General features: G+C 38.4%; 6 protein-coding genes across 8 annotated transcripts in view; all 6 read left to right on the forward strand.

The window, feature by feature from the left end:
* The window catches only part of LOC307156221 (uncharacterized protein), a 171,897-nt gene extending 167,774 nt beyond the window's left edge, over window positions 1–4,123 (forward strand). The window contains exon 3 of the mRNA XM_079867498.1: window positions 1,828–4,123. Within this exon, the coding sequence (XP_079723624.1) occupies window positions 1,828–3,215 (1,388 nt within the window). The 3' untranslated portion in view covers window positions 3,216–4,123. The remainder of the gene's footprint in view (window positions 1–1,827) is intronic.
* The window catches only part of LOC307156367 (uncharacterized protein), a 1,306,365-nt gene that overhangs the window by 1,053,913 nt on the left and 226,863 nt on the right, over window positions 1–25,589 (forward strand). The gene's annotated exons all lie outside the window — the stretch shown is intronic.
* LOC307156000 (uncharacterized protein) overlaps window positions 1–25,589 on the forward strand; it is a 279,400-nt gene that overhangs the window by 221,650 nt on the left and 32,161 nt on the right. The window lies entirely within an intron of this gene.
* Window positions 3,475–14,932, forward strand: LOC307156296 (uncharacterized protein). Of its 2 annotated transcripts, none has more exons than XM_079867590.1 (2): window positions 3,475–6,288; window positions 10,632–14,932. In XM_079867590.1, exon 2 carries the CDS (start codon window positions 10,753–10,755, stop codon window positions 12,052–12,054), a length of 1,302 nt encoding a protein of 433 aa, XP_079723716.1. In that variant the 5' UTR covers window positions 3,475–6,288; window positions 10,632–10,752; the 3' UTR covers window positions 12,055–14,932. The 2 variants fall into 2 exon arrangements, with proteins under 2 accessions (XP_079723716.1, XP_079723715.1); XM_079867589.1 differs by having other exon boundaries at window positions 6,149–6,288; window positions 10,760–14,932.
* LOC307156254 (uncharacterized protein) overlaps window positions 15,800–25,589 on the forward strand; it is a 166,677-nt gene continuing 156,887 nt past the window's right edge. The window contains exon 1 of the mRNA XM_079867549.1: window positions 15,800–15,907. The gene's annotated coding sequence lies outside the window, so the exon portion shown is untranslated. The remainder of the gene's footprint in view (window positions 15,908–25,589) is intronic.
* Window positions 21,982–24,193, forward strand: LOC307166652 (uncharacterized protein; the record flags this gene model as incomplete). The annotated part of the gene is made up of 1 exon (XM_079885141.1): window positions 21,982–24,193. The coding sequence occupies one exon, from the start codon at window positions 21,982–21,984 to the stop codon at window positions 23,515–23,517; it is 1,536 nt and encodes a 511-aa protein (XP_079741267.1). The 3' UTR covers window positions 23,518–24,193.

Here is a 25,589-nt window from a genome sequence, read left to right on the forward strand (position 1 = left end):
GTTCGGGGATTGCCGCCTCGACAGGCACCGAAGAACTTACGCCCACAGCTCCGAGTGGCCGTGTCGACAATGGAGGTGGAGAACATGGTCCACTCAGACTCAATATCTCCAACCTCCCTCGGGATCCGGTTGAAACTCCGCCAGAGGTGGGAGTTGAAGATCTCTCTGACAGGAGACTCGGCCAAACGTTCCCAGCAGAACCTTACAGTACGCTTGGGTCTGCTGAGTCTGTCCAGCTTCCTCCCCGCCATCGGATCCAACTCACCACCAGGTGGTGATCAGTTGACAGCTCCGCCCCTCTCTTTAGCCTTGTGTCCAAGACATACGGCCGTAGGTCAGATGAAATGACCACAAAGTCGATCATCGACCTACGGCCTAGGGTGTCCTGGTGCCACGTGCACTGATGTACACCCTTATGCTTGAGCATGGTATTCGTTATGGACAAACTGTAACTAGCACAGAAGTCCAATAACTGAACACCGCTCAGTTTCAGATCAGGGGGGCCGTTCCTCCCAATCACGCCCCTCCAGGTGTCACTGTCGTTGCCCACGTGGGCGTTGAAGTCCCCCAGTAGAACGGCGGAGTCCCCAGTCGGAGCACTTTCCAGCACCCCTTCCAGAGACTCCAAGAAGGCTGGGTACTCTGCACTGCCGTTCGGCCCATAGGCACACACGACAGTGAGAGACCTATCCCCGACCCGTAGGCGCAGGGAAACAACCCTCTCGTTCACCGGTGTAAACTCCAACACATGGCAGCTGAGCTGGGGGGCTATAAGCAAACCCACACCAGCCCGCCGCCTCTCACCATGGGCAATTCCAGAGTGGTGAAGAGTCCATTCTCTCTCAAGGAGTGTGGTTCCAGAGCCCAAGCCATGCGTGGAGGTGATCCCAACTATCTCTAGTCGGAACCTCTCAACCTCACGCACAATCTCAGGCTCCTTCCCCGCCAGCGAGGTGACGTTCCACGTCCCTAGAGCTATTTTCCACGTCCAGGGATCGGGTTGTCGAGGCCCCGGCTGCGTCATACTTTGCGAAGTCACGGTCCTCGATTTTATATAACTCATAAAGGGTTTTTGAACCACTCTTAGTCTGACCCGTCGCCTAGGACCTGTTTGCCTTGGGAGAGCCTACCAGGGGCATATAGCCCCGGACAACATAGCTCTTAGGGTCATTCGGGTACTCAAACCCCTCCACCACGATAAGGTGGCAGTTCAAGAAGGGGTAAAGTTCATATTCATATAGATTTTTTTAAGTAGATTTTTTTTTTAAAACAATGTTAACGTTTAAATGTTTGTCTTCTGTCTTTGTTCTTCTGTCAATTATCAATTTAATGCTTCCTTGCTAAATGAAAGTATTAATTTGTTTTGAAAAACTACTGATCCCAAACTTTTGAATGGAAGTTTGTTTCATTACTACATTTAGGCTACACTACATTTATTAATTTAGCGTACACTTTATTGACTTAGAAATTAAGAAAATGGTGCAATTTGTTATACGATTTATGGTCCTCCATAGGGAGAGACTAGTTGGCACTTCAGCACTGCGTTGTCATCGGGTCCTATCAAAACCGTTCAAATTGCTCCTAAAAAAGACAAAATGCGCTTTTCAGAAATATACGGCTTTATTGCGGTTATTGTCATGCTTTCCGTCAGTAAATGACAGCTGCTTTCTGGCAGAGCGGGAAGGAAGGATTTGCACCGAGAGGTACAAAGCGTGGCCGGGTTAGTGTTTCTGATTGCATAAAATAATACAGAAACAAACAAGTTCATGGCGATTGAAGTGGTAATGAATGAAATGAAATTTAATATTTTTTTTTCTTTCATGTCAGACACGATGGAAGAGAGTGAGGAGAGTGAAGAACTGAGTGAAGTGAAGGATGAGAGTGAAGAACTGAGTGAAGTGAAGGAGGAGAGTGAAGAACTGATTGAAGTGGAGGAAGAGAGTGAAGAACTGAGTGAAGTGAAGGAGGAGAGAGAAGAACTGATAGAAGTGAAGGAGGAGAGGGAAGAACTGAGTGAAGTGAAGGAGAGTGAAGAACTGAGTGAAGTGAAAGAGGAGAGTGAAGAATTGAGTGAAGTGAAGGATGAGAGTGAAGAACTGAGTGAAGTGAAGGAGGAGAGTGAAGAACTGATTGAAGTGGAGGAAGAGAGTGAAGAACTGAGTGAAGTGAAGGAGGAGAGAGAAGAACTGAGTGACGTGGAGAAGAGTGAAGAACTGAGTGAAGTGAAGGAGGAGAGTGAAGAACTGAGAGAAGTGAAGGAGGATTATTATGTCAAACCTGGAGAAAAACCTTTGAGTCTCTCAAAGACTAAAAATACATTTTTAAAGAAAAGAAGATCCAAGAAATCTTTCACTTGCACTCAGTGTGGAAAGAGTATCACAACCAAACAAAGTCTTGCACATCACATGAGGATCCACACCGGAGAGAAGCCGTTCACATGTGATCAATGTGGCAAAACATTTCTTAGGTTATCAGACCTGAAGAGACACCTGAGAGTTCACACTGGAGAGAAGCCGTTCTCATGTGATCAATGCGGGAAGAGTTACAGTCAATCTTCAATCCTTAAAGAACACATGAAAATCCACACAGGAGAAAAGCCGTTCACATGTGATCAATGCGGAACAAGTTTCCCACAAAAACATACTCTTAATGTTCACATGAGGATCCACACCGGAGAGAAGCCGTTCTCATGTGATCAATGTGGCAAAACATTTCTTAGGTCATCAGACCTGAAGAAACACCTGACAGTTCATACGGAGGAGAAGCCGCATTCATGTTCTGTGTGTGGAAAGAGTTTTTCACTGCTGCAATCTTTACATACACATGAGAAAACTCACACTGGTATAAGAGAGTACATGTGCTTTGAGTGTGAGAAGACTTTCACTACAGCAAAATGTTTAAAACGGCACCAGAGAATTCACACTGGAGAGAAACCTTACAAGTGTTCACACTGTGACAAGAGGTTCAGTCAGTCAGCAAATCTGAAAACACATGAGATGATCCACACTGGAGAAAAACCTTACAAGTGTTCACACTGTGACAAGAGATTCAGTCACTCATCATCTCTGAAATCACATGAGAGGATCCACACTGGAGAGAAGCCGCACACGTGTGATCAGTGTGGGAAGAGTTTCTCTTTTAAAAGTGACCTGAAGCTACACATGAAGATCCATGCAGTGGAGAAACCACATCACCTCAGTCTGAGATCACAGTAGCTCATCTTTATGTGCTGAGAAACATGTTTTTTCTAAGTTAGTTTCCCAACAGCCACAATGAGCGACAGGACATTTTCACATTAACACAAATGTTCAGCACCAAATTCACATGAGATTTGCCTGTTCAGTCCAATGCAAAAAAAAAAATGTCAGTAAATGCAGTGTCAATCTCTGACAGTAGGTGGCGCTCATGGAACAACGGAAAAACCACAGCGCTGCGCAACTTTCATGTGGTCACTTCTTGAGTCTATCCATCATTCTCTGACTCTGGTTTGAAAAGGTTTTTTAAAATTTTAGTGTGTCTGTGTGAGGTAATGAAGAAAGCTGCGCCCCCTGTGCCTGAGTAGGGCTGTCGCGATAACTGCAATATTGTAGTACCGTGACAAGCCAACCGCAGAGGAATGCAAGTAAGTGCAGCAACCGCGATATTTGCGTGTTTTCTTTTTTAGCGCAATTTTCCACCGGACAAAATTGCGATTGTTAACTCATGATTTCTGTTCTGTCTGTGCGCACCAATCTTGCACTTCTATCTACTCCTCAACCAGACCACCTAGAGATTTCGGGTTTTCGGCATTATGTTAAGGAAGGTCTAATCTCGGGAACGCACAAAAAAAATCCAGGAAAAGATTTACTATCTCTTAGTGTTGTGATCCCATGACGTGAGAAAATTGCGCTAAAACACTCACTGAGTTTTTATTACTTGTTTACAAGGCATTACCCTTCTTGTTTTGAACTTCGTGCATGATGGTAGCACTCCAGTGGGATAAATTCATAAATGACAAATGGCAAGAAGTATGGAACAGTGATAACAAGTAGGAAATGGAAGAAGCGTTTTTAGGAATAGAAAAGAAGATACAATTATTTCTCACATTCGAATAGGGCACACTAGACTAAATCATTTGTTGTTCAAAATAGGAAAACATAAAACGGGTAAATGTAATTATTGTGATCATGCAGAAACAATTGAACACGTTTTAATAAAATTTATAAAATATGTAAAAGAAAGGTTAGAACTTATGAAGGAAGTAAGAAAATTGGGTGTTGTATCATTTAATATGGAGAGCCTATTGAAAATGCATGCAGAACAAGATAAAATATATAGTGGTTTAAAATAATATAATTTTTTAAAATATATATCCTTTGTTCTTCACTCTATTGTTTATTTAATTTGTTAATTTCTAAACGCTTATTAGTGCTTCACACTCCAGTCTAGTTGATGGCGGTAATGCACCGAAAGTTGGTTTGCCAACCGCCATAAAAAACTCCATTAGAAGAAGGAGAAGAAGAAGAATGCGTTCGCTACTTTCCCATTGAAAATAGGCAAAACTGTTTCCCTCACTGAGAGTTTCAGCGTCGAGTCTTCTGAGGTGAGGAGAGCAGTTCACGGTATTTCTCATATTTACACAACCATCACACACACTTTATACAGTTTGATTAAGCGACAGGCTCATTTCTGTATTGTTTTCATCGATCACAGCGATACTTGTGCGTCTTTTCTGGCGTCTTCCTTCTGAAATAAACATTTAGTGCAGCAGCAGCGAGCATGAGGAGAATATGTTGAGTTCATTCAGACCTGAGCGAGTTTGTGTTCGTTTGTGTGATTGTCTCGATGTTTGGAGTGAGAACTGTTACTGAATGTCAAGAGTTAAGGTTTGTGAGGGGAATTGATGGGAAACGATCTCAAGTGTTATACTGATAAGTTACTTTAAGTTGAGCCTATAATGAGCAACGTCAGACATTTAAATTAACTATTAAATGTTAATATTATAAATGAATAGCGCTTTACTCTTGGAACAATATTGCTTTGTGATGCTCTTTATTTTTAAACGTTTTATGATCATTATCAGTTTCAGTGCACATAAATGTTAATGATTTAAGTACTTCGTGATTGTCATAAAATCTAACTATATTTAGATTAAAATGTACATATTATGCTTCTGTGATTATTTATCTGTAGTGGTTGATGAAGCTATGGGTCATTAGTCATTGTTGTTTTATCAGTGTCATATTTTTTTCTTTCTGTGGAGTAGTTTTACAGGCTTTATCATGTATCCTGACTCAAATAATATGTTTCTAACAGCAAACACTCAGAATAAAGTGAGATGATCTGCTGATGATCCTGAATGGCTTGTTGAATGAGTGTTGATAGTCTGAGGCTCATCAATATTAACAGATCTGCTGAAAACACTCTTTATTTCATGACAATAGTTCCTGTTTTCACCTCATTTATTATGCTGATGTCTTCAGATCTCCTGCAAATTGTCACTTAAAGCTCATTTCATTGGTGTCAGCAGACTGAGGGGATTTGTTGCCTACTATTTGTTGCTTTAAGAAATACTAGTATGGTAGTCTCAGCAAAAGCGTATAACAGAGGGATTTCTTTGTTCTGTAAGAAGGAACTGTCTCCTATTCTCTCTATTATGAACACAGTATAAGGGTCCTCCAGGCTACAAATGCACATGTGGTAGGATAGCCAGAAACTGACCATATATATGGCCTTGTTATTCAATGCATCATATTCATATATGTTGTAAGGTATACAATATTTTATTGGTCAACTCGCTAACAGTCTATCTAACAGTAGCCTATGTTTATTTCTGTTTATGCTTTTAACTGTTTTTCTTACCATTATTTATATTTGGAAATTGGAAGAATTTACATTAGCATGTTCTGATGTCCATGAGCATAAAAACAAACTCAGTAACTTATATATTTTTGATTTTGGCAGATCAACTCCTCCCACTGTAATTCATCATCAGTGAAGCTCCTCCCACTGTAATTCATCATCAGTGTAGCTCCTCCCACTACATTCACATCATCAGTAAAGCTCCTCCCACTACATTCACATCATCAGTCAAGCTCCTCCCACTGTAATTCTTCATCAGTGAAGCTGCCCACAGTAATTCTCCAATAAATGCTGTAATCCCCATCAGCTAAAAGTGAAGACGAGCATCAGAGCATCAGGAAGAGCTGAAATCTGCAAAGTTTGAGTTTATTAAAGAGGACAGAGAGAACATGAGTGATCCAGAACCCTGCAGAATGAAACACACTGAAGATCCTGAAGAACAAAGAGGTTGGTGTTTATTCTTCATTCATTCATGAGTCTGTAGAACATTCATGTTAGAAACATTCAAGCATTTCATCACATTTAAATTTAAACAGTTAAACTATGAAACGGTACAGAATGTTCTGGGTTTTCTTCAACAAATGGTCAGTAAAGGGAGGTTTGAGAAATTTTTATATTGATTGTCAAGTCAAGTCTATTTGTATAGCGCTTTTCACAATACAGATTGTATCAAAGCAGCTTCACAGTATTAAATTAAAATAATACAACAAGGTTTGTTTCTAGTGGAAAACGCTGATCAATAGTATTATTGATTGATTAAATTAAACTTAATATCCCCAACTGAGCAAGCCAAATGCAACAGTGGCAAGGAACCGAAAAACTCCATCAGGTGACCTAATGGAGAAAAAAAAACCTTGGGAGAACCCAGGCTCAGTCGGGGGACAGTTCTCCTCTGGCGTTTATGAACTAGAGGTCGGATTTAACTGTAAGATTAAAAGTATTATATGAATGCCTGGCTGAAGAGATACGTCTTTAATCAAGTTTTAAACTGGGAGAGCGAGTCTGAGCAACGAACTTTATCAGGAAGACTATTCCAGAGTTTTGGAGCGAAATGTGAAAATGCTCTCCCTCTTTTGGTTGATCTGGATATCCTAGGTATGACCAAAAGCCTCGAATTTAGTGATCTTAAAGAGCGCGATAGATTATAGGGAAGATCTGTTAAATAGACTGGAGCTAAGCCGTTTAGGGCTTTATAAGTCAGTAGCAATACCTTGTAATTAATACGGGACTTTATAGGTAACCAATGTAGTGATGTTAAAATCGGTGTTATATGATCATATTTTCTAAGCTACATTTTGGACTAACTGTAGCTTGTTTATTGAGGATGCAGGACAACCAGCTAATAAATGTAGTGATGTTAAAATCGGTGTTATATGATCATATTTTCTAAGCTACATTTTGGACTAACTGTAGCTTGTTTTTATTGAGGATGCAGGACAACCAGCTAATAAAGCATTACAGTAATCTAGTCTCGAGGTCATGAATGCATGAGCTAACTTTTCTGCATCAGAAACTGATAGCATATTACGTCGCTTAGCAATGTTATTAAGGTGGAAAAAGGCTGTTCTTGTAACATATGAAATATGATTTTCAAAAGACAGGTTGCAATCTAGTATAACACCCAGGTCTTTACTGTAGAGGATAAAGTAACAGGACATCCTACTATGTTAAAGTTGTATTGTGAGGTTTTGTGGGCGTTTTTTTTGAACCGATGATTAGTACCTCTGTCTTGTCTGGATTTAATAAAAGAAAATTTACGTGTCATCCAGTCCTTTATAGCTTTAACACACTCTGTCAATAGCGTTTTCATCCGGCCGTGATGAAATATATATTTGAGTGTCATCAGCATAACAATGGAAACTAATTCCATGTTTCCTTATAATATTTCCAAGTGGCAGCATATATATTGAGAATAATAAAGGGCCCAACACAGATCCCTGTGGCACTCCATAGTTTACTGACGTTATCTTCGATATTTCTCCATTTAAATAGACAAAATGGTAGCAGTCAGATAAGTATGATCTGAACCAGCTTAATGCTTGTCCTTGAACACCAGTATAATTTTGTACTCGATCTAAGAGTATTGTGTGATCTATAGTATCGAACGCAGCACTAAGATCAAGTAAAACTAATATTGAGATACAGCCTTGGTCAGAAGCTAAAAGTAAATCATTTGTGATTTTAACGAGCGCAGTTTCAGTGCTATGGTGCGGCCTGAATCTAGGCTGAAACTTTTCATAGATGTCATTTTCTTGCAAGAAAGAGCCCAGTTGAGCGGACACAACTTTTTCTAATATTTTAGACATAAATGGAAGATTTGAAATGGGTCTATAATTTGCTAGATTATACGGGTCAAATTGTGGTTTCTTAATGAGTGGTTTTATAACTGCCAGTTTAAATGTTCTTGGAACATGACCTAAAGATAAAGATGAGTTAATAATATTGAGGAGAGGCTCTTCCACTATCGGTAACACTTCTTTCAGTAGTTTAGTTGGTATAGGATCTAATAAACATGTTGTTGTTTTAGATGAAGTGATAAGTTTATTTAACTCTTTTTGTTCTATAGTTGTAAAGCACTGTAATTGTTGTTGCGGAGTGATAATTGAGGCTGAATTATAAGGCGCGATTGAAGATTGAACGTTTACAATTGTGGTTCTGATGCTTTCTATTTTCTCAGTGAAGAAGTTCATGAAATCATTACTACTAAACTGTAACGGATATTTTGTTCAGGTGACGCTTGTTTATTTGTTATTCTAGCCACAGTGTTAAATAAAAACCTTGGATTGTTTTAGTTGTTTTCTATTAGTTTGCGGGGATGCTCAGCCCTGGCCGATTTTAGGGCCTTTTTATAACGTGACATACTGTCTTTCCACGCGATTCTAAAGACCTCTAAATTAGTTTGTTTCCATTTACGCTCTAAATTACGGGTTTCTCTCTTTAGAACATGCGTAGTATTGTTGTACCATGGTGCTTTAATTTTCTCTCTGACCTTTTTTAATTTAATGGGTGCAACAATATCCAATGTTCTGGAGAGAATGGAGCTCATAGTGCTAGTTAGTTCTAGTTCATCTGTTTGTTTGGGTTCAGGCAGCAGCTGAGACAGATCAGATAAGCAGTTTGAGAAATTATCTATGGTGGATGGGAGGATTGTTCTGCCTGGTCGATAACGCGACGCAGCATGACATATTACAGCAGTACGTAATATGCAAGTTACCATGTAATGGTCAGTAACATCATCACTTTGCGGTATAATATCTATATCGGTTGGATCGGTTCCATATGATATAATTAAATCGAGTGTATGATTAAGACAATGAGTGGGACCAGTGACGTTTTGCTTGACCCCAAAGGAGTTTAATAAATCTGTAAACGCAGCCCCTAACGCATCATTTGAATTATCTACGTGTATGTTAAAATCTCCAACAATTAATGCTTTATCGACGTTGACCAATAGATCTGAGAGAAAATCTGCAAACTCTTTTAGGAAATCAGCGTAAGGCCCAGGCGGTCTATATACGGTAGCCAAGGCTAGAGATAATAGGGATTTCTTTCTTACATCTGAGAGCGTAACGTTTATTACAAGTACTTCAAACGAATTAAACTTGTCACCTGTTTTCTGAGTAACATTAAGAATATCTCTGTAGATTGTTGCAACACCGCCGCCACGATCAGACGGGGCTCATGCTTATAACAGTATCCTGGTGGAGTAGACTCATTAAGACCGAAATAATCATTTGATTTAAGCCAGGTTTCAGTGAGGCAAAGTACATCGATGCCATTATCTGTGACTATTTCATTTACAGTAACTGCCTTAGGTGTGAGTGATCTAATGTTTAGAAGACCTAGCTTTAAAAATTGTTTTTGTTCACTAATAGCAAGATTTTCTGTTTTAATAACAATTAGATTTTTCCTAGATCCTGCAGTAGATTTATTATTTGATCTCACTAAACGAGGAATAGACACAGTTTCTATGCAATGTTCTACACTAGTATTTATATCAATTAAATTGGTGCAGCAGAGACTATGATTTGGACTTTTGGTTACTAGTCAAACGGTATTTAACATCTTGGAGATGTTATCCGACAGAAGATCCGCTCGGATTCTACTTGGGTGTAAGCCATCAGCGCGGAAGAGCTTAGGATGCTCCCAAAACAGATTCCAATTATTTACAAAGAGCAGTTTCTGCTCATTGCACCATGACATTAACCATTCATTTAGCGCGAATAATCTACTGAACTTTTCATGCCCTTGTCGGTACGTGGGAAGCAGTCCAGACACAATGATCGTTGTTTCAGGCGATGTGCTGCATACCGTCTCGATCAGGCTCCTGAAATCTTTCTTCAGAACCTCTTTCTACCACAGCCTGATATCGTTCACTCCCGCGTGCAGGACGACGGCTCCGACGCGCTCGTCACCGTTCAAAATCTTGGGTACCCGCGCCGCGATATCGAAAACACGAGAAAACACGTTCACATGCACATTAAGAATTGGTTCTATAGTTATGTGCGTTTGAATATCTGTGCGCAGGTTTGTAATTCTCTACAGACCAAGCCTAAACAAAGTACTGGTCTTTCCTTTATTTTTTCCTTTATTTTATTTTGTCACTTCGGGGTAGGTACGCGAAATGCATTTTCCCAACAACGCTTTATCTGTAGAGTGGTAAAGGGATCCTCAAAACCGTTTAAATTGCTCCTAAAAAAGACAACATGCGCTTTTCAGCAATATACGGCTTTATTGCGATAATTGTTATGCTTTCCGTCAGTAAATGACGGAAGGAAGGATTTGCACAGAGAGATACAAAGCGTGACCGGTTTGAGTGTTTCTGATTGCATAAAATAATAAAAGAAACAAACAAGTTCATGGCAAATGAAGTGGTAATGAATGAAATGAAATTTTATATTTTTTTCTTTCATGTCAGACCCGATGGAAGAGAGCGAGGAGAGTGAAGAACTGAATGAAGTGAAGGAGAAGAGTGAAGAACTGAGTGAAGTGAAGGAGGAGAGTGAAGAACTGAGTGAAGTGAAGGAGGAGAGTGAAGAACTGAGTGAAGTGAAGGAGGAGAGTGAAGAACTGAGTGAAGTGAAGGAGGAGAGTGAAGAACTGAGTGAAGTGAAGGAGGAGAGTGAAGAACTAAGTGAAGTGAAGGAGGAGAGAGAAGAACTGAGTGAAGTGAAGGAGGAACATCATGTCCAACCTGGAGGAAAACCTTTGAGTCGCTCAAAGACTAAAAAGACATTTTCAAAGAAAAGAAGAGCCAAGAAATCTTTCACCTGCACTCAGTGTGGAAAGAGTCTCACAAGCAAACAAAGTCTTGAGATTCACATGAGGATCCACACTGGAGAGAAGCCGTTCTCATGTGATCAATGTGGCAAAACATTTCTTAGGTCATCAGAGCTGAAGACACACCTGACAGTTCATACGAAGGAGAAGCCGCATTCATGTTCTATGTGTGGAAAGAGTTTTTCACTGCTGAAATATTTACATACACATGAGAAAATACACACTGGTGTGAGAGAGTACATGTGCTTTGAGTGTGAGAAGACTTTCACTACAGCAAACTGTTTGAAACGGCACCAGCGAATTCACACTGGAGAGAAACCTTACAAGTGTTCACACTGTGACAAGAGATTCAGTCAGTCAGCAAATCTGAGATCACATGAGAGGATCCACACGGGAGAGAAGCCGTTCATGTGTGATCAGTGCGAGAAGAGTTTCAGTCAATCATCACACCTTAAAGAACACATGAAAATTCACACAGGAGAGAAGCCGCACACGTGTGATCAGTGTGGCAAAACATTTCTTAGGTCATCAGTCCTAAAGAGACACTTGACAGTTCATACGAAGGAGAAGCATTCATGTTCTGTGTGTGGAAAGAGTTTTTCACTGTTGAAATATTTACATACACATGAGAAAACTCACACTGGTGTGAGAGAGTACATGTGCTTTGAGTGTGAGAAGACTTTTACTACAGCAAACAATTTAAAACTGCACCAGAGAATTCACACTGGAGTAAAACCTTACAAGTGTTCACACTGTGACAAGAGATTCAGTCAGTCAGGACATATGAAAACACATGAGAGGATCCACAGCAGAAAGAAGCCGCACAGATGTGATCAGTGTGGGAAGAGTTTCTCTTTTAAAAGTCACCTGAAGCTACACATGAAGATCCATGCAGTGGAGAAACCACATCACCACAATCTGAGATCCCTGTAGCTCAACTTTATGTGCTGAGAAACATGTTTTTTCTAAGTTAGTTTCCCAACAGCCACGATGAGCGACAGGACATTTTCACATTAACACGAATGTTCGGCACCAAATTCACATGAGATTTGTCTTTTCAGACCAATGCAAAAAAATGTCAGCAAATGCAGTGTCAATCTCTGACAGTAGGTGGCGCTCATGGAAAAACGGAAAAACCCAAGTACTGTCCCAATACACAAGTTTGCATTTTGCCTAGAACGGTTAAAAATCCCGGAAGTGTTCTTGACACGCCCATTTTACAGAGGATGCATCGGTTGGTAACTTGTGTGAACTTGATGGCAGGAATATCCCAGCATTAATTTCAGCATTCGAGGAAAGAGAGGCAGGTTAATACAGCAAGTCGTTTTTCATCACTAAATTCACTTCTGAGAACATTTGATGCGAGAAATCAACTGTAGATTTCAAATATTGGCATTTTCACGAAAATTTATGGCGAATCGAAAATGTGCTCAAACGTTTTCGGAAGTGAGAATCTCCATAAGCGTTGCTTTATTGGTATGAATATACATTACATTGTAGTGTACAGTTGTAGAGTAATCTCTTGAGCTGAGGGTAGGCTTGGGCGATAAAGCCTGGCTGTTAGCGTCAATAATTCTCGTTATGTTTGAGTACTGCAGACGGCATCTGTGTGGGGGTATTATTGCGCAATACCAGCAAGAACACATCGTCTCAAACTGTCAGTAGCGTTCTGTGTGCTCGTCACCTTGTGAGTTCATTCTTCCAAGAACAACTAGCAAAAGCGTTCTCCCCAAGTCAAGTCATCTTCATGATTGTTAGCGCTTTTAACAATGGAGATTGTTTCAAAGCAGCTTTACAGAGATAAGCGTATAATGTAAGGCAACAGATTATTTTGGCTCTACAGCAGCCCTTTAACAAAATCACTTTCCAGCCAAAGCCAGTTTTGATCGATTCGCTTCCGTCGCAACGATCATTTGTTATTAAATTAGGGGCCGCTAAGAAGACACCATTCTCTCTACACAGACTTTAAACGTGAACCTGTGAGAAACGCTGATGGCGTTCACATGCGCATTTAGAATATGTTCTATAGTTATGTGCGTTTTAATATATACAGGTTTGGAATTCCCTACAAACCAAGCCTAAACAAAGTACTTGTCTTTCCTTATAAAATTTGATAAAGAATTTTGATTTTATTTTGTCGCTTTGGGGTAGGAACACAAAACGAATTTCCGCGACAACGCCTTATCTGTAGAGTGGTAAAGGGATCCTCCGTAGGGAGAGACTAGTTGGCACTTCAGCACTGCGTTGAACACAAGTCCGTTTTTGGTTTTGAGAAACAAGGTCTGTTTCTGACTCCCACTTGTCATACTTGCTACACACTGCAATTTTTGGCATTTCTATAAGATTATAAATCACACTGTACGATATGTATCTAACAAATTTGGTATGACATTTTGGACGTAATATGGACGTATTATATTACAAATCTATTAAATGTTTAATTTAGGTTGTAACAGTAAACGTTGAGTACATTGAAGTTAGCATTTTAAGGTTCGGTTAGGATAATAGTAACAACAGTTTTTGCCAGTCCTGTTTTTCTCTATTGTAAGTCACCTTTTGTCTTTAATGGCTCTGCCCTAGACGATGAATTGTTAGGTTGATTGGATTAGCTGTAGGGGAGACTTTCACCTTTTGTCTTTAATGGCTCTGGGATTGGCTCTTGGAACCGGAGTTCCTGGCCAGTATCAGCATTTGAATAAGTTATGCTGATTCAATTGGACTGGTAGCGCTCTCAGAGTAAGGTGTGTTCATACTTAATTTACATGCTTTGTTCAGAGACTCCACCTCTATGTAATCCCTCCCCTCTTTGAGAAGTATAATTACACTGAATACTGTATTAGATTTAGACTTTGGAAGAACTGCAGCCACGTCAACGCGAAGTCCTCAATAAAGAATAACTTCTTGAACGTGATCCCAAAGTCTCCTGGTCTTCGATTCTGAGTTTCCAACAGACGTAATGACATAATGGACATAAATGTGAACAGTGATTACTGTACTGTCCAAAGTCCTACATTGTGTACCGGGCAAGAAAGAACATCAGTATTTTCATGTCTTCAAACAGCCATTTGTATTGTTGTATTTGTTATGGGGCAGGACACTCATGCGCGTTGAATTTGTTTTGCAGTACCCGTGACCTTAGCGTTGCATACGCCAACACACTACTGTTTGAGCTACAGGAGAAGATAACTGACTAGAAGATAACTACACATAAGCCACCAAAATTCATCAACTAACCATTTAGAAATGTCCTGTTGCATTCAACATGTGGTCACTTCTTGAGTCTATCCATCATTCTCTGACTCTGGTTTGAAAAGGCTAAAAGTTTTTGAAATGTTTAGTGTTATAAATGTGCCTGTATATATTCATATTAAAAATACTTTTATGTATAGTCATGTATTAATTAAGTTATTAAATGTAATGCAGTAATCTTTTTGTTTAGAAGTTATGGCAGTTCATTTTGCATTTATATTAATACTAAATATTTTGCTACTGTTTTTGATAACACATACAAAAAAATTCAATATATATTTTCATAATTTTTCAGGAATTGCTTAAAACGCTTGTAAGTCTGAACCAGAATGTCAAGATATTTTATTATTTTGCATATTATGGTGAAAAGTAAAAAAAAAAAAGTTAAAGGTAAAGTTAAAAAAGCACCATGTATAATAAATATTTTTGAGTCTAACAAACAAGTAGCCCTTCTAGATTATTTTATTCCTTGAGGGAGCCTCGCACACAAAGGTTGGAGACCCCTGATAGGCTATATAGTAACTATATGTTTTATAATTACAAGTTTGTGTAATTTGGGGTTTCTGTGGACAATGACATTTCATTATTTGTATTTCATTTTCAATGTAATGGCATTGTACATTTTATATATATATATATATATATATATATATATATATATATATATATATATATATATATATTTGAAGGCTGAGGCTTCATTAATAAACACAACCCCAATTATCATCATTGGTTTTGAGATGTTACTTGCTTGTCTGATAGGCTACAGTATTGTGGCATAGTATCAGGACATCCTGGCTATAGTGTCTGTAGCGCACGGCTAGGGGCAAATGGCCGGATGATGGGCCTATTTGGGAGAAAGTCCAGGGCTGTTTTTTAGCCCCCCTTCCGTCCCTGCATGATGGTAGCACTCTAGTGGGATAAATATTAAAGCGACTCTGAGCAAAAAGGAGGTTAAAAGTAAAATTAAAGAATTCATGAACAACGAATGGCAAGAAGTATGAAACAGTGATAACAAGTAGGAAATGGAAGAAAAGTTTTTAGGATTAGAAAAGAAGATACAATTATCTCTTGCATTCGAATAGGGCACACTAGACTTAATCATTTGTTGTTCAAAATAGGAAAACATAAAATGGGTAAATGTAATTATTGTGATCAGGCAGAAACAATCGAACGTTTTAATAAAATGTATAAAATATGTAAGAAAGGTTAGAACTTATGAAGGAAGTAAGAAAATTGTATGTTGTATTAATATGGAAAGCTTATTGAAAATGTATGCAGAACAAGATAAAATATAGAGTGGTTTAAAATAATATAAAAATTTTCTTCACTCTATTGTTAAAGTTGTTAATTTTTAAACGCTTATTAGTGCTTCACACTCCAGTCTAGTTGGTGGCGGTAATGCACCGAAAGTTGGTTTTCCAACCGCCATAAAAAACTCCATTAGAAGAAGAAGAATGCGTTCGCTACTTTCCCATTGGAAATAGTTGGCAACACTGTTTCCCTCATTAAGAGTTTCAGCGTCGAGTCTTCTGAGGTGAGGAGAGCAGTTCACGGTATTTCTCATATTTACACAACCATCACACACACTTTATACAGTTTGATTAAGCGACAGGCTCATTTCTGTATTGTTTTCATCGATCACAGCGATACTTGTGCGTCTTTTCTGGCGTCTTCCTTCTGAAATAAACATTTAGTGCAGCAGCAGCGAGCATGAGGAGAATATGTTGAGTTCATTCAGACCTGAGCGATGTTGTGTTCGTTTGTGTGATTGTCTCGATGTTTGGAGTGAGAACTGTTACTGAATGTCAAGAGTTAAGGTTTGTGAGGGGAATTGATGGGAAACGATCTCACTGATAAGTTACTTTACGTAGAGCCTATAATGAGCAACGTCAGACATTTAAATCAACTCTTAAATGTTAATATTATAAATTAATAGCGTTTTATTATTGGAACAATATTGCTTTGTGATGATCTTTATTTTTAAACGTTTTATGATCATCAGTTTCAGCGCACATAAAATTTAATATTTTAATGATTTAAGTACTTCGTGATTGTCATGAAATCTAACTATATTTAGATTCAAATGTATATATTATGCTTCTGTAATTATTTATCTGTAGAGCAGTTTTACAGGCTTTTATCATGTATCCTGACTCAATTAATGTGTTTCTAACAGCAAACACTCAGAATAAAGTGAGATGATCTGCTGATGATCCTGAATGGCTTGTTGAATGAGTGTTGATAGTCTGAGGCTCATCAATATTAACAGATCTGCTGAAAACACTCTTTATTTCATGACAATAGTTCCTGTTTTCACCTCATTTATTAGATCTCGTGAAATTCGTCATCAGTAAAGCTCCTCCCACTGCAATTCTCCAATAAATGCTGGAAAACAAGTGAAGACGAGCATCAGAGCATCAGGAAGAGCTGAAATCTGCAAAGACTGAGTTTATTAAAGAGGACAGAGAGAACATGAGTGATCCAGAACCCTGCAGAATGAAACACACTGAAGATCCTGAAGAACAAAGAGGTTGGTGTTTATTCTTCATTCATTCATGATGCTGAAGAACATTCATGTTAGAAACATTCAAGCACTTCATCACATTTAGATTTTAACAGTTACACTATTTATTTATTGTTTATTTGACAAGGACAAATGCATAGAACATTGCTTTATAAAGAATACAAAGTAGATGCCATGATTACAGGTTTATAGTCATGACTAATTTGCAACCCCTGTCCCTGGTTAGGCTTGTAAAATTAAAACAGAAATTACAGAGTATTGAATTAAAAAATTATAACTATTAAAATACATACAATAAATACATCCTATACATGCATGGGCGTAGATTACGCGGGGGACGTGTCCCCCCCACTTTTTATAAAATGTAAATTCGTCCCCCGCACTTTTTCATAGGGCAAGTATGTCCACGACGTGTATAGCCTACATCGAGATTTAAAATCCAAAGAGTCAAGGATAGTCTATCTACATACGTGACTTTCTCGTTTCCATGGTAATCAGTCACTCGCGCATCGCGCCCAATCCATTTTTTCCATAGAGGTCGTCGCAATGAGTTCAAAACGGCAAAAAAACTCTTCACTCCTTTTTCACGAAAAAGTCAAGCACTTAAGTAAGTAAGTTGTCATGTAATCTGAATTGTGTTGCACAATGATGAACAACTCTGTCTACTTCTCTTGTTGAATAATTAACAAGTTTTGTTGTAAATTAAAAATATTCACAACCCACACAAACGTGCTCTTATTTTCAATATTTTTTTATTCGTAATGTCTTTTATTTTCACAGATGTTATCAAAGCTCTTCAAATTAGAATAAACATGGTGATTGTTAATGCTGAATTTGTATTGTCATGCATTATTAACAGCCTTGAATCAGGCAGCGTTGTAACATGTGTAGCCTAGGCTACATGATGACAAACTTTAAGTTCTCTTGAAAAAGCCTAACCAGAAAGTTTGAAGTAGTTTTAAAAGCTTGAAGTTTGAAGGTTTTCAATTGGAAAGTTTTAGTTTAGTAAGACAGACAGACAGATAGATAGATAATAATAAATAGTATTATATTAATAATATTAATAATAAATAGGGAATCATAGATAATGCAAGGATGATTCTGATTTCATTTCATTTAATGTTAAGTGGTGATTGATTGCCTGTAGTTGATAATACACTGACGGTAACAAAGTTTCGCTGTTTCAGTTTGAAATGAAAGATGGAGCATAGGCTACCTTTAATAAAATTAAGGAAAAAATGCCCTTTATAAAGGCCCCCGGACCCCCCTAGAGGTACAGAGCTCCACCCACAAACACAGTAGGCTATATGATGGTCTACAAAAAATACAAATTTAATTATCTTATTATTAAAAAACATGATCTGGATTTTACCACCTCCGCCTAGTTTTGAGCCAGGAAAAACCCTGCATGTGCAATATAAAGTACTGAACATCTTTCTTTATTTCTTTCTTTCTTTCTTTCGTTCTTTCTTTCTGTTTTATTGCTTTAAAAATAAATAGCATATTAAGCCAATTAAGCAAAACCCTGTCAACAAAAGTCTGAAAAAATAAACTGGTAAAAAAAACTGGTATTACGCTTGACATTCTGTCCCCCTCACTTTTGAAATGATGGCTACGCCCCTGTATACATGCAATAAGATATGGGCTTATATGGATGTAGAAATCACTATAAAACAGAGTCTAGACACAATTAACAATACAAAAACACAAAAGTGTGCATATGTCTGTGCATGCTAACATATGCAACTTTATGTTTGTATGCATTGTGTTGAATCCTGTACAGTCAGTGTTCACAGAATTGTTTCAGTTTCAGCCATTGCTTTAAATGTGTATTAAAAACCTTGAGTTCTGTCAATGTTCTTCCACAATTTTATGCCTCTTACTGAAAATGATGTCTGACCAAATGTTGTTCTACGTTTTGCGGCTGTACAGTTTCCACTTATTGTGCCTCTAGTTCTTATTCCGCTCTTTTGTTTCACTACTAGTTGACAGAATATTTCTGGTGCAAGGTTGTTCACACACTTAAAAAGTAGTTTTAGAAATGAATAATTTACAAAATTGTCAAAACTCAAAATATTATGCTTCCTTAGAATTAGGCAATGGTGCCATCTTACAGGTTTCTGGTCCATTACTTTTAATGCCTGTTTATATAATGACCTAACGGGTGTACTTGTTGTTTGATTGGCCTGTCCCCAAACAGTAATGCAATATGATAGATGAGAAAATATCATAGAATGCATAAACTGCTGTGCTGCCTTAATGGGTATATATTGTCTAATTAATCGGAATGAGTTCAAATTTGTCTTCTTGACAGTTCTGCACAGTCTCTTTACATGACTATCAAACTTAAGATGAGAATCTAAAGTAACCCCTAGAAATTTAAATTCATGTACCTCATCTATCTCCTCCTCATCAATCTTTATTCTAAAATTTTCATTGACCTTTCTTTTTATTGAAAAGCACATAGAGACTGTCTTATCATAGTTCAGGGTCAGATGATTATTTCGGAGCCACTGTGATACACCATCCAGTTCTTTTGAAAGCATCTCAGCTGCAATCTGAGGGGTTTTTGCTGAGACATATATAATTGTGTCATCTGCATACATTTGGCATTTAACCCTTTTGCAACTGTCTGGGAGATCATTTATATATAAACTAAAAAGTAAAGGGCCTAAAATTGAACCTTGTGGAATTCCGATTCGACAAGATTGAATTGATGACTGGGTGGAATTTATTTTAACACATTGCTGATCATTCTAGATATGATCTAAACCAAGTTATTGCATCATGTGACAAGTTTCAATTTTCTAATTTATTTCAAAGAATTTCGTGGTTTACAGTATCAAAGGCTTTTTTCAAGTCCAGAAATACTGCTCCCACTACATTACCTTCATCTAATGACTGTTTTATCATTTCAGTGAGGTAACAGTTTGCCAACTCTGTTGAGTACCGTGGTCTAAACCTACATTTTTTGGCGTGTAGAAGATGATTACTTTCAAGATAATCAACAAGTTGTTTGGCAACTGTTTTTTCAAGAACCTTTGAGAGTGCAGGTAAATTGGAAATCGGTCTATAATTCGAGACCTAGTCAGATGCTCCAGACTTAAAGACCGGGATTATAATAGCGTTTTCCATTGCTGAGGGAATCCATTTGCTCTTATGGATACATTTACTACATGTGTAACTGGCATTAAGAGGAGAGAACTGTGCTTTTTTATAAAAGCTGTATCCAAGCCAAAGTTATCCTTGGCCTTAGATTGCCGTAACTGTCTAAAAACTTCAGTAGTTTCACTCTGGTCTACCTCTTTTATACAGAAAGATGTTGTTTGGTCTCTCAGTAAGTATTTTAATTGTACTGGTTGAAAACTGTCAGCCAATTCCTCAGCTGATTTGATGAAGACTCTATTAAATTGGTTTGCAATTTCAGTCCTTTCATTACTGACGATTCCATCTGTATTTAATTCCGCTATTAATTTTTGTTGTTTAGGCACTCGATTATTTGAAACTATGAAACGGTACAGAATGTTCTGGGTTTTCTTCAACAAATGGTCAGTAAAGGGAGGTTCGAGACATTTTTTTATATTGATTGTCAACATCAGATCAAGCTAAATACTATTTTAACTTGTTTTATTTTACATTTATATCTGGTTCCCAATTTGCAACAATGTTACCATAATTGTAGTCATTTTCAATATAGATTACTAAATAGTTTTTTTTTAGGAATAATCAGTAAACACTAAGTTACTGGTGAAGTTGTATTTGTCAAATATCATACAAGTTATTCATAATTATAGAGATTCTTCTTCTTATAATAACCTTGGTAACAGGGTTGATGAATGTGATCAACGTAGGGGTGTGCGATATTGACAAAAATATATCTCAATATATCTAAATATCTAAAAATATAGCTAAAAATATCAATAAATATATTTAATTAAGATATTATCTCAATATTTTTAGGGATTTTGCCGATAACGATAATCAGATTGATAAAATATTGCTCTCAGGAAAAAAAATATGTATGTAAAGTTTCATACATATTTTTTTCCTGAGAGCAATATTTGACCAATCTGAACAAATGATTCTACTGTAAACAAAGTCTATGATTTAAAGACTAAAAGGTAAACTAGTCTTTATAATATAAAAGTCACTTGAACAGAGGAAACAGGCTTTCAGCAGCTTGAACATTTTTTGCCATTAACTGCGTTTCTTTGGATCTACATGAGTTTCAAGGTGTGTGATAAAAACACCAGCCTGTCCACAGCATTTGGCTTGAGAGCTGCTCGGTGACATGTTACAAATGAAGTAATTTATATAGCGCTTTTAACAATGTAGATTGTTTCAAAGCAGCTTTACAGAGATACACGTGTAATTTAAGGTAACAGAGATTGTTTTTGCTTTTTAGCGGTTCTTTAATAGTTATTTTCCAGCTAAAGTTAGTTTTGATTGATTCGCTTCTGTCGCAGCGATCATTTGTTATTAAATTAGGGGCTGCTAAGGCGACACCATTCTCTCTATACAGACTTTAAACGCGAACCTGTGAGAAACGCTGATGGCGTTCACATACGCATTAAGAACTGGTTCTATAGTTATGTGCGTTTGAATATATGTACGCAGGTTTGTAATTCTCTACAGACCAAGCCTAAACAAAGTACTGGTGTTTCCTTTATTTTTTCCTTTATTTTATTTTGTCACTTCGGGGTAGGTACGCGAAACAAATTTTCCCAATAACGCTTTATCTGTAGAGTGGTAACGGGATCCTCCATAGGGAGAGACTAGTTGGCACTTCAGCACTGCATTGTCATCGGGTCCTATCAAAACCATTCAAATTACTCCTAAAAAAGACAACATGCGCTTTTCGGCAATAAACGGCTTTATTGCGGTTATTGTCATGCTTTCCGTCAGTAAATGACAGCTGCTTTCTGGCAGAGCGGGAAGGAAGGATTTGCACAGAGAGATACAAAGCGTGGCCGGTTAGTGTTTCTGATTGCTTAAAATAATAAAAGAAACAAACAAGTTCATGGCGAATGAAGTGGTAATGAATGAAATGAAATATAATCTTTTTTTCTTTCCTGTCAGACCCGATGGAAGAAAGTGAAGAACTGAGTGAAGTGAAGGAGGAGAGAGAAGAACTGAGAGAAGTGAAGGAGGAGAGTGAAGAACTGAGTGAAGTGAAGGAGGAGAGTGAAGAACTGAGTGAAGTGAAGGAGGAGAGAGAAGAACTGAGAGAAGTGAAGGAGGAGAGTGAAGAACTGAGTGAAGTGGAGGAGGAGAGTGAAGAACTGAGTGAAGTGAAGGAGGAGATTGAAGAACTGAGTGAAGTGGAGGAGGAACATCATGTCAAACCTGGAGGAAAACCTTTGAGTTGCTCAAAGACTAAAAAGACATTTTTAAAGAAAAGAAGAGCCAAGAAATCTTTCACCTGCACTCAGTGTGGAAAGAGTATCACAACCAAACAAGGTCTTGAGATTCACATGAGGATCCACACTGGAGAGAAGCCGTTCTCATGTGATCAATGCGGGAAGAGTTTCAGTCAATCAGCTAACCTTAAAGAACACATGAAAATCCACACTGGAGAGAAGCCGTTCTCATGTCATCAATGTGGCAAAACATTTCTTAGGTCATCAGAGCTGAAGACACACCTAACAGTTCATACGAAAGAGAAGCCGCATTCATGTTCTGTGTGTGGAAAGAGTTTTTCACGGCTGCTAACTTTACATAGACATGAGAAAACTCACACTGGAGTAAGAGAGTACATGTGCTTTGAGTGTGAGAAGACTTTTTCTACAGCAAGCAGTTTAAAACTGCACCAGAGAATTCACACTGGAGAAAAACCTTACAAGTGTTCACATTGTGACAAGAGATTCAGTCACTCATCACATCTGAAAACACATGAGAGGATCCACACTGGAGAGAAACCTTACAATTGTTCACACTGTGACAAGAGATTCAGTCTGTCAGCAAATCTGAAAACACATGAGAGGATCCACACTGGAGAGAAGCCGTTCTCATGTGAACAGTGCGGGAAGAGTTTCAGTCAATCATCAGCCCTTAAAGAACACATGAGGATCCACACAGGAGTGAAGCTGTTCTCATGTCATCAATGTGGAAAAACATTTCTTAGGTCATCAGACCTGAAGACACACCTGACAGTTCATACGAAGGAGAAGCCGCATTCATGTTCTGTGTGTGGAAAGAGTTTTTCACAGCTGCAAAATTTACACACACATCAGAAAATACACACTGGTGTGAGAGAGTACATGTGCTTTGAGTGTGAGAAGACTTTTACTACAGCGAACTGTTTAAAACTGCACCAGAGAATTCACACTGGAGAAAAACCTTACAAGTGTTCACACTGTGACAAGAGATTCAGTCAGTCATCAAATCTGAAAACACATGAGATGATCCACACTGGAGAAAAACCTTACAAGTGTTCACACTGTGACAAGAGATTCAGTCAGCCATCATCTCTGAAATCACATGAGAGGATCCACAGCAGAGAGAAGCCGCACACGTGTGATCAGTGCGGGAAGAGTTTCTCTTTTAAAAGTCACCTGAAGCGACACATGAAGATCCATGCAGTGGAGAAACCACATCACCTCAGTCTGAGATCACAGTAGCTCATCTTTATGTGCTGAGAAACATGTTTTTTCTAAGTTAGTTTCCCAACAGCCACGATGAGCGACAGGACATTTTCACATTAACACGAATGTTCGGCACCAAATTCACGAGGGATTTGTCTGTTCAGTCCAATGCAAAAAAATGTCAGTAAATGCAGTGTCAATCTCTGACAGTAGGTGGCGCTCATGGAAAAACGGAAAAAACAACAATGCTCAGCAACTTTCTGTTTCTGACTCCCGCTTGTCATGCTTGCTACTGCAATTGTTGGCATTTCTATAATATTATAAATCACACTGTACGATATGTATCTAACAAACTTGGTATGACATTTTGGACATAATGTAATATGGACATGGACGTAATGACATAATGGACATAAATGTAGACTGTACAGTGATTACTGTACTGTCCAAAATCCTACAATGTGCACCGGGCAAGAAAGAACATCAAACAGTGTTTTCATGTCTTCAAACAGCCATTTGTATTGTTGTATTTGTTATGGGGCAGGTCACTCATGCGCGTTGAATTTGTTTTGCAGTACCCGTGACCTTAGAATGCAAGTAACCGCAGCAACCGCGATATTTGCGTGTTTTCTTTTAAGGCAATACCCTTCTTGTTTTGAACTTCGTGCATGTGTACTGAATGTTAAATAAGTTAAAGGGTTAGTTCACCCAAAAATGAAAATTCTGTCAGTAATTACTCACCCTCATGTTGTTCCAACCGCGTAAGACCTTCGTTCATCTTCGGAACACAAATTAAGATATTTTTGATGAAATCTGAGCCATATCTGAATCCTCCATAGGCTGCTATTGTGGCCGAAACTTGCTGGCCCAGAAAAGTTATTAAAGAGATCGTTAATATAGTCCAAGTGACTCCAGTGGCTCAATCTTAAGTATATCAAGCGACGAGAATATTTTTTGTGCGCAAAAACAAACAAAAATAACGACTTTATTCCACTATTCTTTTCCTTCTCTCTGGACCTCTAGTTGGTTCGCGTAGTGTTTTTGCGCAGCGCGTCTGTGTTGCACGTCACCACGTAGGCTCACTATTGGCCGACGCCGGTCATGTGTGTGATGCGTGATGACGTGGAACACAAAAACGCTAAAACACTACGAGGCCCAGAGAGAAGGAAATGAAAAGTGGAATAAAGTCGTTATTTTTGTTTGTTGTTGCGCACAAAAAGTATTCTCGTCGCTTGATATACTTAAGATTGAGCCACTGGAGTCACTTGGACTATATTAACGATCTCTTTAATAACTTTTCTGGGCCAGCAAGTTTCGGCCACAATAGCAGCCTATGGAGGATTCAGATATGGCTCAGATTTCATCAAAAATATCTTAATTTGTGTTCCGAAGATGAACGAAGGTCTTACGCGGTTGGAACAACATGAGGGAGAGTAATTACTGACAGAATTTTCATTTTTGGGTGAACTAACCCTTTAATAATGATAACAAGATATTTTTTGTAATGTTTTTATCATGGTGATTTCAGGCCTGATAGCGCTCCGGCGCCACGCCGGATTTCCGGCGTACAGACGTGTCTGCGAAAAAAAAAAAAAAAAAAAAAATCAGTTTAGCATTCGTGTGATCTGAAAATTATCCCAAGATCTGAGAGGCGCTTTCACTAAACCACACCAGTAAGCCTACTTCATCCAATAGGTAATAGGGTAGGGGCTGGTCTTAGGTTTTGGCCAATCAGATTGATACAGCAGTCACTCCACGTGCAAATTTGTTTGTTTTTCCCATACACTACGAATGTGTTTCCCACACTGGTAGCGCGAAACGTAGCCAAAGTCATGGAGTGCAACTTTATGAAGCCAGGGGAAGGCGCCAAACTTGTCGATAAAGGCATAAAGAATAAATGGTCTTGGATGTGGTGGGTAGAGACGAAGTTTCTGCACTTTGTGCGCAAGGAAAATATTATATGGAACTAGCGGGAAAATAGTGATCAATAGGGACCCTTGTCATCAAGCAGCTGTTGTAGCTTGTGGCCTGATTTGAGGTCGCTCGCCAACAGGCCGTTCACATATCGCGTCTTTTGCGCGCTCATTTGAAGTTCATTCAAATGTAGG

The sequence above is a fragment of the Squalius cephalus genome (genome assembly GCF_949319135.1).
Source record: "Squalius cephalus genome assembly, chromosome: 1".
Taxonomy (NCBI): Eukaryota; Metazoa; Chordata; class Actinopteri; order Cypriniformes; family Leuciscidae; genus Squalius; species Squalius cephalus.